This window comes from Peromyscus maniculatus, chromosome 6, assembly GCF_049852395.1.
Source record: "Peromyscus maniculatus bairdii isolate BWxNUB_F1_BW_parent chromosome 6, HU_Pman_BW_mat_3.1, whole genome shotgun sequence".
NCBI classification, from domain to species: Eukaryota; Metazoa; Chordata; class Mammalia; order Rodentia; family Cricetidae; genus Peromyscus; species Peromyscus maniculatus.
The window spans coordinates 96,249,988-96,262,088 of record NC_134857.1 but is presented as its reverse complement, the minus strand read 5'-3'; the positions used below and the strand labels follow the sequence as shown (position 1 = coordinate 96,262,088).

At 43.5% G+C, this 12,101-nt stretch overlaps 1 protein-coding gene across 1 annotated transcript in view; it reads right to left on the bottom strand.

The window, feature by feature from the left end:
* The window catches only part of Dbt (dihydrolipoamide branched chain transacylase E2), a 39,113-nt gene extending 32,679 nt beyond the window's left edge, over positions 1-6,434 (bottom strand). Inside the window, exon 1 of the mRNA XM_042279793.2 lies at positions 6,304-6,434. Coding sequence (XP_042135727.1) covers positions 6,304-6,360 — 57 coding nt within the window. The 5' untranslated portion in view covers positions 6,361-6,434. The remainder of the gene's footprint in view (positions 1-6,303) is intronic.
* Between the last annotated feature and the right edge of the window lie 5,667 nt (positions 6,435-12,101).

Sequence of the window (12,101 nt, the reverse complement as noted above, 5' to 3'; positions counted from 1 at the left end):
ACCTTTAAAGAACATTTACCTAAAGAAGGCTTTCCCTTCAACAACACAGCTCTTAGACCACGGGTCACCAACTGCCCAGTTAGAATGCACTGAGTGCTTTCTTGCTATGCACCAGGGACTTGAAGTTTTCATAAACATTGCCTTCTCTCCAGCTCACACTGTCTCCTGGAAGAGGCACACTATTACCCTCCCATGAGAAGTTGACGGAAGAGGTGAAGTTATTTGTCCAAGGTCATATTGCAATTAAGGGATGAAATCAGGCTTTGAAGACAAGTAAACCTCATGTCAAAGCTTAAGCTCTTCCTAACACATCATGTTGCCAGGAGAAAGAATCCTTTCTTTCCAAGGTATGATGTAGGAGAAACAATTCTTTCTTTCTCCCAGGCATGGTCATGTATGCTCTTATTATTTGTAATAAGAAATTATGCCAAAAAAATCAAAATAAAAAATAAAAGAAAGAAAGAAACCCAAAACAAAACGAAAGAGAAGTGGGGGAGGTTAGCTTGACCTTGGAGAAAATTTCAATTGGGCCTTGCGCAGTAAGTATGAATACTAAAGAGCAGAAGGGTACTTCTAAGGCACAGGAAGTGGTGTGAACACAGAAACTGCAGCAAGAATTTGATTCGCATGGCTGCAGGAGCAGCGAGTGGCTTGCTCTGGCTTGATCAGATCTGTAAAGGAAAGCAGTGCACACTCAAGACGGTTGCTGGGTTATCGTGAGTGTCAGGATAAGGAGTGGGAATGTATGCTTTGGGGTCACATTACAGACAGGGTTAGAAAACAGTCTGCTTAGCTCAGGGGCTGGGTTACTATAGACAGGTAAAGTCTGGAGAGAAAAGAAAGACCCAGGTGGACAGACACATGGAACACAGGCCCCTGAAACCGATCAACAAGGACCGAAAATGGCAACGGAGTTGCCATGGGCTTTGTGTGATTAACAGCAGCTGGATGGCTTTGAAGAGAAAGAGGAGAGATTAAAAATCAGCAAAAGTGAAGAGACTAAAAGGCAATAGAAAGGAGGAAACCTGAGGAGGCATCCCCTTCTCCTCCCCCATAGAATCACACCAGTTAAGAACGGGAAGGTAGGGGTTAGTTTTCCTCCAAACAGTGCAAAGCGATAGAAAGAGACTGGCCTTTTTTTTTTTTTTTTAAAGATATTATGTAGCCCTAGGGTGCTGGAACTCCCTGGGTAGATGAGGCTGTTCTCACTCACAGAAATCTGCCTCTGCCTCTCAAGCTCTGGGACTAAAAGCATGTGCTATCATGCCCAGAAAAGCCTCGGATTTTAAAGGGCATACTGTGGAGCTTTATATTTCAGGCACTGATGCGTGACTCCTAGGGAAGCAGAAACCCGACACAGCAAGACCCCATGCATATGAATAATTTATCACAGGCACTAAGATAAAAGAGCAAAACAAAAACCTCTTCTACTGAGTCATGAGCAATACTTAAAAAATACAATTCTGTTGAGATTATCTGGCCCAACGTGCCTGAGGTAATTCCAATTTATACCTAGTAATTCATTATTATCAATAATTTAATATCTACAACTAGAAAAAAAAGAGGGAGGTGAAGATTTTTAGCTGATTAACATAATAAAGAAGTAAATAAATAAGTTCAAATTACTTAGTCTTTTGAACAGGAGGACAAATCCCATTGAAAAATATAACACAGTGAGACAGTCCAGTGAGTAAAGGCTGCCAACCCTGAGAAAGTGAGTTCGATCCCTAGGACCCAAGTAGTGGAGTGAGAAAACTGACTCCTGCAACTTGTCCTGTGATTTCCACGTGAATATCATGATACTTGTGTGTTCTCCCCCACACACGACAAATAAATAACCATAAAAAAATTTAAATTCAATGGTGCACAGTTGACTAAATTAGGAACCAAATGTATAACTCTGAGCGAAGCAGGAAACTAGACATAAAACCCCTTGCATAGGATTAATTTATCACAGGTACTAAGCCCCCCCCCAAAAGTGTTTGTGTAAGATAAAAAAGCAAAGAATAAACAAATGCTGAGTGTGGTGGCGCACACCTTCAATCTCAGCACTCAGGAGGCAGAGGCAGGCGAAGCTCTGTGAGTTCAAGGCCAGCCTGGTCTTCAAATAGAGAGTGCCATGACAGCCAGGGCTGTTACACAGAGAAACTGTCTTGAAAAACAAAAACTTCTTTTACTGAGTCACTCAACAAATATTTATGTGCTCTTACAGTGTGCAGAATACTGGGGTTACACATAGAAGGAAACACATGCGATTCCTGCCCACATACAATGGCTAGTTACGGTAGTGACTGTAATTGGCCCTCATCACCTCATAGGCAGTGGCACTATTAAGGTATGGCTGTTGGAGGGGGTGTGGCCTTGTTGGAGGAAGTGTGTCCCTGTGGGGGCAGGCTTTGAGGTTTCCTATGCTCAGGATACCGCCCAGTGTCTCAGTTGACTTCCTGTTGCCTGCAAGATGCAGGGCTCTCAGCTACTCTTGCAGCACCACCTCTGTCTGCATGCCGCCATGCTCCCGGTCACGATGATGATGGACTGAACCTCTGAACTGTAAGCCACTCCAATGAAACGTTTCCTCTGTAAGAGCTGCCGTGGTCATGATGTCTTTCACAGCAATAGAAACCCTAACTAAGACACTAGTAGAATGAAAGGTAAAATGAAGCACACAGGCCATTAACACTGCTACAACAGGGTGTGCTAAGCGAACCTCTGGAGAGAGTTAGTCTGAAGTAAGACTGCAGACTGAGTGGGAGTAACCCAGGAGATGAGAAGTGCTGCAGATGAGGCAAGAGTCTTCAAGGCAGAGGAAATATATGAGCAAAGGTCTGGACTCAAGAGAGCTCAGTGTGTGCTCAACTCCTTGTTTCAGAGTTCTCATGCAGATTAGTGGGCAACAAGTGAGCGTGGTTGGAGTTGGGGCTTAAATGCGTAATGCGTGTTTGTGTGTGAAAAGTGTTACTTTTATTCTAATCTTATTTCATTGATGATTATAATTAATGCTCAGTAAAGTGGTAGATTGAAAAAAAATTGTATTATTTTCACCGAAAATGGATGGTACTGGCAATCATCATGTTAAGTGAAATAAACTATACTCACAAAGGCAGATATAGAATGTTGTCTCATAAGCCAGGTGGTGGTGGCACACGTCTTAAATCCCAGCACTTGGGAGGCAGAGGCAGGCAGATGTCTGAGTTTGGGGCCAGCCTGGTCTACAAAGTGAGTTCCAGGACATCCAGAGAAACCATGTCCTGAAAAAAACAAAAAACAAAAACAAAAAAATGGGGGCATGAAACTAGAAGAGGAACAATTAAGGATGTGGAAAGGGAAATCAAAAAGGTGGGTAAGAAGATAATAAAGTGTAGAATGGACAGGTTTTTAATAAAGAATGAAGCCTGAGAGGCTGGAGAAGCCAGATTATAAATTTCCTAGGCCATGTGGTTTGTGGGCATTTTAAAAAGAGTTGTCTTAAGCAAGCACATGGCATGATCTTATTTAATAGGTTCATTATGGCTAGCCTATGGGAAATGAACTACAAAAGGAGCAGATCAGAGGCAAGAACCCCAATTAGGAAAGACTAAGACACCTGCAATTAAGAGTGAGGTGGTGAGTAGTGGCTAGATTTCTTCAGAGTTAGAAGGCAGAATCAAGAGAAACAGGTTTGAGAGTCTATTCTGGAGTCCAGAGTCTGCATCCTTGAGGCATTATGGCACACTGTGAGATGGCTGAAGGCTAGCTTTTCCAAGCTCCCTTGTGCTGGCCGTAGCCAAGTAACACTGTTCCAGTTGTTTAAGTCAGCCTGGTAGTATTCCTTCCTCCTTCCAGGGAGTTGTTGCAGCTCCCCTATGGCCATATGAGAAAGGTCAAAAGGAACTGATGAAACGTCAGCCCTGACCATGACAGTCACGTATGTCAGCTGTCAGCTGTATGCATAGATGATGTCCTGTTCATTCACTGGATTTGTGTTACTTGCAATGGAAAAACACCTTATATCATACAATGGGAGGTCTCCTGGACAGTAGACTATATGAGCCTTCCATAGACCCAGTTGGAAGACTAGGGAACATCAGGAAACCATTAACACAGCTGGTGACTATATCCAAAGGAGTGGGAGAGATAATGCAGGAAAAGTGCAGAGGGCCAAAGTCAGCGTTTTTAGAAAGGAAGCTGTCATACATCACTTAATGACAGCACTGTGAGAACTCCATCGTTTGATGATTTAGTCTATGTGCACACCTTATGCTTACACAAACCAAACGGCTTAGCTTATTACCTACCTAAGCTATATGCTAGCTCTTATGCTGCAAACCTGTATAGCATGTTACTCTGCTGAACACTGTAGGCAACTGTAACACCATTGTGTCTGTGTATCTACACACATCAGAACATGGAAAAGGTCACAGGAAGTGTTCAGATCTGTCATTAATCTTACGGGACCACCGTTGACCGAAAGTCTTTGAGAAGCGTATGACTGTATTTAAAACAGTATCTGGAAGCTGGAGAAAGAGGGCAGTGGAACCAAACAGCAAAGGATGTAGGGAGAATAATATTGGGAAGCCAGTGTCTCAGAAGTCAAGAACCGAGAACTCTCAAAAGAAGAGTCGTTGATTTTGCTATACTTTATTATAACATTGAACCGGTTTTATATTTTCTCCCATTTAACAAGTAATGCTTGGTCCTTAATTTATTTTAAACCAGTTGCAGAAAAAGATGATCAGTTAATAAATATGTCTTAAATAAATGTAAAAAAAAAAAGATAATAAATTTCTATCTAAAAGGACAAGGATATTGAGGTCCTAAGCAGTAAAATCAGACCAAAAGTATCTCTCCAGGAGTCTTGAGAACAAATATTCAGGGATAGAAATCTTGGGGCTTCTGAAGAAGGCATGTTACTATAAGGTCCAAATGCACACACAAACTAAACAAACAGGACCAATACAGCAACTGAAATGGAGATTGGCATCTGCCTGAGAGGCTGCTATCTGGGTCTGACTCATTAATGGTTTATAATTTTAGGGGTTAAAAACTAAGGGTCTAGAATTTGGACGTTTCATTCAGTCTTCATGTCTGTGATAAATTTATCTATTTGGAGAGTCTAAAAGCATAGAATTCTGTAGACATTTGAGAATGCTGTAGGTTAAAAAATGGTTAATGTCCTTCTGAGAGGTTGATTCATATTCTGTTATCCTAAGGGGAGAGCTCTATTGTTGACAAAAATGTAAATTTCTTCCTAAGTCACATTGTTCAGTCTATGGGGACAACACGGATTGTTTTGTACAGTAAAAAAAAAAAAAAGAAGAAGAGTCGCTAATAATGCCTAGTAAGGTGCTGCTGACAAGCATCCTCTACTCCTGGCTACCCCCTCCTTCCCCTTCACACTCTCCTCACTCACTGCCCTCCAGGAATTCCTCTCTGAGCCCCACTCCTCCACAGGGGCCGCCCCCACGGGCCACTGTAGCTCTGAGCACTTGTCCCGTAGTAGTTCTTCTCTGATGTGTCCTAAAACCTTGGCTTTCTGTCTTTCCCGGCTTGCCTCTCCCCTGTTCTCCTCCACTAGATTACAATCTCAGGAGGAAAGGGATGGTGTCTGTCCGTGTTGTATTTATATCCCCAGTGCCCAGTACATACAGCAGGCTGGGAAAGGGTTTTGTGAGATCAGGAGGCCACCACTGCAGAAATAACTGGGGAAATGGGAAAAGTGGGTATTCAAGAAGTTATAGAATTAGGAAGAGACAGAATATTTTATGGGATACATCCACCGTTGTTGCTTAAGGCTTGTGAGTAAGGGAAACTGCCGGCAAACGGAGGTGGTAATCAATGATAAAAAGTTGGAACGGCATGGTTGGACCAAGGAGAGAAGGACAGCTGAGTGTATCTCAAGCTAGAGGGTACAGTTTCCTTTCCCCTTCTCTTCCTCTCCACTGAAAATTGCCTGAGGTCAGGTTAATAGTGCCCGCGTCAGGCGCGTGGTGTGTACACAATAAATCCGGAAAGAATGTAGCTCCGTGTCGGCAGTGCCTATGACATTGCCTGCCATCAAGGTGCTCAAGCAAAGGTAAGCAGGTGAAAGGCAGGGATGCGGGTACCGCTGGGGGGAACGGTATTTGCCCAGGTTAAGAGCAGGGAGTTTGTTTCCAGCCTGGCTGGCGCGCCGCCTTCGCTGCCCTTCTGTTTGCATGCATCTTTCCACCACTTACTCACGGGACGCGTGGCACTCGAAGAAGAAGAAAGCAACGCCCCACCCCAGGTGACAGCTAGTAAATCACTCCTTCCGAACGAACCTCAGACCCACTCGATCCTGCTTACCAGTCTGACAGCACTCCGGCTCCAGCTCCAGGTCCCCAGCACACGCGCTGCAGCCATCTTACTCCGGAAATAGCCACCAGCCGCCCAGCTGGGAGACGCCTCCTCCGAGCGACCAATCCCGAGACGCGAGACGCACCTCCCTGAGCGGCCAATGGGAGCGAAGGAACGAGCCTCCCACCCGGCAGCCAACCAGGGCGCGGGGCGGGGCCGGTTGCAGCCCCAAGGCTCCGTGGAAGAGGATTGGGGGAGAGGGTAGACGTGGGGAGGAGGGCGGCTCAAAAGGCCAGGTGATGCTGAGTAAGTACGCGCGCACCAACAATCATCTTTTTAGTTCAGATAATGGAGAGAAATCACGTTTAGGGCTGCAGACATGGCTCTTGCAGAGGACGAGGGTTCAATCTCTAGCACCCAAATAAGGTGGCTCATAACCTCCTACAACTCCAGTTCCAGGGGATCTGATGCCCTCTTCTGACCATCTCTAGCACCTGCATGCATGTGTTGCAACACAGACACACTCAGGTGCACACACACACATATCATCATCATTAATTAAGGGCACACAAGAAAGGGCACACGTTGAAGACCTGAGCTGTCTGTAGCAAAATGTCCTTCCTGGTGTTGCGCTGTAACTACACTGAAGGCAGAATAACAGGATGTTTCTATATTATGTATCAACGTTCTGAAGTACAAGTTTTTCATAAGTCCATGTTGGAACACTTCTCCATGACTAGCATTTCTTCCTCCTGTGTAGTGTCCTTGAGGTTGTCAAAATTGGCTTCTCACATCTAAAATACACATGCCGTCACATTGTCTTTCAGTCTTAGAGAATGTACTCAGATGCAGAACCTAGCATAAGAAATGTATAAACCATTGCCTTTATCAGAAAGTCTGCAATAGCTGGATGTGCTGGCGCACGCCTTTAATCCCAGCCCTTGGGAGGCAGAAGCAGGTGTATCTTTGTGAGTTCCAGGACAGCCAGGGATGTTACACAAAGAAATCCCATCTGGACACACTAGTCCCCCTCAAAAATAATCTGCAGTAACCAAAAGAACTTAATTTTTAAAACTTTTCGCATTAAACTTTTTATTGGCACACTGAATAGACTTGATAATCCCATAAGCTCTTGCTTATGTGAGAGACAGTAGTTGTTCCTATGAAGTTATTCGCTTCTGACTAACAACTGTGTTAACTTTCTTCCTTTTGGGTTTCTCTTAATTGTATCTTATTTTCAGGAAACAACTAGGTTACTTCTTTCCTTTATCATCATATCTCTCAGGAAACACTGTTTCCATATCTGATCATGTTCTTATCTTTCTTTGTAGTGGTGTTTTGGAACCTAGTCACTAGATCTGAATGGGGTGTCTCTAACAAGCACCAAGTGATGCAATTCTGGACTAGTCAACAGTGTTTTGGTTAGTAAGACCAAGAGGAAGAGAGGGACCAAGGGAGGGCGGAAGGGAGACAGACAGAGGCAGGGACTGAACCTATGGTCTTGTGCAAGCTAAGCAAGTATTCTACCACGACCATTGAGCCTCATCCCCAGCTACCTGCCTGTCTATCTACTATTTTTATTTTGAGACAGGATCTCTATAAGCTCTCTGGGTGGCCTTGAACTTATAAGTCTGCTTTCCTGGCCTGGTTAGTAGCTGGGATTACAGGCCTGAACCATCAATACTAGCTTTTAAAAAAAAAAAAGTGGAATTTTGAGACTGATAATGTTTATCTTCAGCTTTTTTTTTTTTTTTTTTTTGGTTTTTCAAGACAGGGTTTCTCTGTGTAGCTTTGCGCCTTTCCTGGGACTCACTTGGTAGTCCAGGCTGGCCTCGAACTCACCGAGATCCACCTGGCTCTGCCTCCCGAGTGCTGGGATTAAAGGCGTGCGCCACCACCGCCCGGCTTATCTTCAGCTTTAACTTAGATAATGCTAGATTGCTTTGCAATGTGATTGGACAAAATAACTCGTGTAATAGCTTTATGTGGGAGTATTCTTTGTTTCTCATTTGACAGACTTAAAATATTTAATTATAACATAGTATTATGGTGCTAATTTAAAGTTCCTTAATTATCAATAAAGTTGAGCAGGTTTAACATGTCTGTTGGTTCTCTCTTTTTTTTCTCTTGGTTTTTTGAGACAGTCTCACTGGGTAGCCGTGGTGTCCTAGAACTGGTATGTACATCAAGCTCCCAGAAATCTACCTGTCTTTGTTAATTAAGGGCATGTGTCACCCACACCTACCCTGACTACTGAATTTTCAAGTGCTTCCTTCATGCTTTTAGCCTGTTTCCTCTCTGTTGTTTATATTCCTTTTTTCCTTGTTTTCTTATTGATTTATTCTTTTTTTTTTTTTTTTGACAGGGTTTCATGTAGCACCCGTTCCTTGAATACACACCATTGTGGCAGAAATGACCTATTGTGCTTGCCAGGGTAACTCTACCAACTGGGCTCCACCCCAGACTTCTTGGTGATTTTTCCTGCTGACTTGAATAGGAGCTTGCTAAACTATGCAATAACTTCTGTAAAACTGAGACATAGTGCTGTTTTAGTTTGACAATTTCCAGTTCTCATATACACAATAACCTGAAAACTCTAACTTCAATGATTTTGTGGGTTTTTTGGTTTTTGCTTTGTTTTTTTTTTTTCCATAACATTGGTGTTATTTCTGCTTTGGGACTGTAGTAAATAATGCTGTTTCTGAACATTTAGACAAAAGCGTTTGTGTAGACATCCTTCCTTCCTTTTTCGAGACAGCGTTTCTCCATGTAGCCCTGGCCATCCTGGAACTGGCTCTGTAGACCAGGCTGGCCTGGAACTCAGACTCCCCTGCCTCTGCCTCCCAGTGCACCACTGCTGCCCAGCTGTATAGATACGTTTAACTTCTGCCAGGGACAGAATTACTAAAGGCCCGGGTAATACAGCGTTTAACCTTTTGAGAGTTTGCCAGGCTGTGTGTCAAAGGGACTGTATCATTGTGCATTCCCATCCACAGTAGTTCATGAAGATTCTCTGGTTTCTCCACATCCTTAAACACTGGTCCTTATAAGTCATCCTGGTAGGTTTCACACACTGTTTCATGATAGCTTTGACTTCTATCTCCCTGATGGCATAGCGCTTTTTTTTTTTTTAAGGTTTATTTATTTATTGTGCATACAATGTTCTGTCTGCATGTCAGAAGAGGGCACTAGATCTTGTTATAGATGGTTGTGAGCTACCATGTGGGTGCTGGGAATTGAACTCAGGACCTCTGGAAGAGCAGCCTGTGCTCTTAAACTCTGAGCCTTCTCTCCAGCCCACTTTTTTTAAAAACATAATGTAGCCTCTATTTTGACTGTTTTTAGTCAATGACAATGCTTTTTTTAAATTTAAGTCTAATGAGAAGTTGTATTTATTTATTTATTTATTTATTTATTTATTTATTTAGTTTTTTGAGACAAGGGCTCATGCAGTCAAGGTGTTGTGGGGTATTCACCAGAGAGGACTGCTCAGACTTGGGTTTAAGTCAACAGAAAGTCTGCAGCAAATGCTGCTTTCCTTACCTTTTCTTAATCACAAAAATAGAATTTCACGGCCTGTGAGCTTCTTCTCTATGCCCTTTTCCAGTCTCATTCTGAGACTAACACTGGGGCAGCTACTATCTTTTCTTATGTAAGTAGCTGCTAATCCACCCAGATGGGATCCTTAGAAAGCTGGGATACAGGGTCAGCATGATACTTTTCAGCAACTTCTTATTCCCTTTGGAGTATTTTGTATCAACAATCTTTCTTTCTTTAATTTTTTTTTTTCCCCAGACAGGGTTTCTCTGTCTAGCCCTGGCTGTCCTGGAACTTCCTGTAGACCAGACTAGCCTTGAGCTCAGAGCTCTGCCTGCCTCTGCCTCCCCAGTGCTGGGATTTAGGGGTGCACCACCACACCCAGCTAGTGTGTACAGCCTTAACTCTATCAGTAGATCAGGGGATTCACTTTTGTCAGCCACATCTCGACTTACATTGTTTTGTTTTCCTATGTAATGTTTACAATTTCTCAGCTCATCATTTTTTACTGTGTCTCAGACTTTCCTTCTGGGATGATTTTTGTTTCTGAAGTGCACATTATTTTTTCTTTTTTGGTTTTTGAGACAAGGTCTCTCTGTGTACCTCTGGCTGTCATGGAACTTGCTCTGCAGACCAGGCTGACCTCAAACTCAGAGATCCCTGCCTTTGTCAAATGTTGTGATTAAAGGCATGCACGACCAAGCCTGACTGTACATCTGTTCTTTTGAAATTCATTTAGAATGCATATGTAGAGCTGGACCTGGATCCCTTACTGGTCAAAGACAGGAACTCCAACCCTGCAGCTTTTATTGTCGTCATTAGCATAGCACTCTACAAGCTTATTATTATTATTATTATTATTATTATTATTATTATAAGAGTTATTAGGGTCAGAGCTTATTCCCTGGAAGCCCTAACAAGCCAGGCTCAGCCTCTTATCTTCAATAAGCCATTTTGCCATTTTAAGAGACTAAGAGGGGAGAGGGGAGGGAGAGGGGAGACGAAAATGGGGGAGAGAGAGATTTATTCATTCATTGTGGCCCCATTTGGGTGAGATAAGGAATAAGAAAATCCAAAGACCCCACTATGGTGGTTTGAAAAAAATGGCCCCCAAAGAGGGTGGCACTATTAGGAGGTGTGGCCTTATTGGAGGAAGTGTGTCATTGTGGGGGTGGGCTTTGGATTCTCCTATGCTCAAGCTACTCCCAGTGTCACAGCCCACTTCCTGTTGCCTTCTGATCAAGATATATCTAGCGCCATGTCTGCCTGCATGCCACCATTCTCCCTGCCACGATGACCGAACCTCTGACCTGTAAGTTGCCACCTCAATTAAATATTTTCCTTTATAAGCATTCCCATGGTCATGGTGTCTCTTCACAGCAACAGAAACCCCAACTAAGACATCCCCCAAGTCCATTTTTGTGGTTTTGGTTTGAAGTAGAAGGTTGGAAGTGCATATAGCTAAGCAGTCCCACCAATCACTGGTGCAACATGGTCTCCGATCCAGTCTCTCCCGCAGGGTGGTCTGACAAGTTGTCCAGACAAGTTCTCTCTGTGGCTGGCATGAGGCTTTAGTCTCCTTTTTCCAGCATGAGACTCCTGGGAAAATCCCAGTTCCAAATGTCTCTGTAGACTTTACCCATTCCTGCAAGGTCGGTTACAATATTATCTCTAGTTTCTTGGCTGGTTTCTACACCTTACTTCTGTCTTGTCCACTTCCTTCTACCACCAAAAGAAGCTAGAATGGTGCAAACAGATTTAGTAGGAGTGAGAAATTAGAAAGCACAAGCTGGGGTGGAGACTGCAGCTCTTTGGTAGAGTGTTTGGCATGCAAGAAACCTCAACATCAGTCCCCAGCACTGTGATAAGTAAATAAAAATAAAAAGGATAATGTAGCTAGAGTTTTCCTGCCTTGCCCACAGTCAGGACAAATCTTTGTCACCTGCCAGTCCCACAGCCGCTCAGACCCAACCAAGTAAACACAGAGACTTATATTGCTTACAAACTGTATGGCTGTGGCAGGCTTCTTGCTAACTGTCCTTATAGCTTAAATTAATCCATTTCCATAAATCTATACCTTGCCATGAGGCTCGTGGCTTACTGGCATCTTTACATTCTGCTTATCCTGGCGGCGGCTGGCAGTGACTCTTCTGCCTTCCTGTTCTTTCTTTTCTCCTCTCTGTTAGTCCCGCTATACTTCCTGCCTAGCCACTGGCCAATCAGTGTTTTATTTATTGACCAATCAGAGTAATTTGACATACAGACCATCC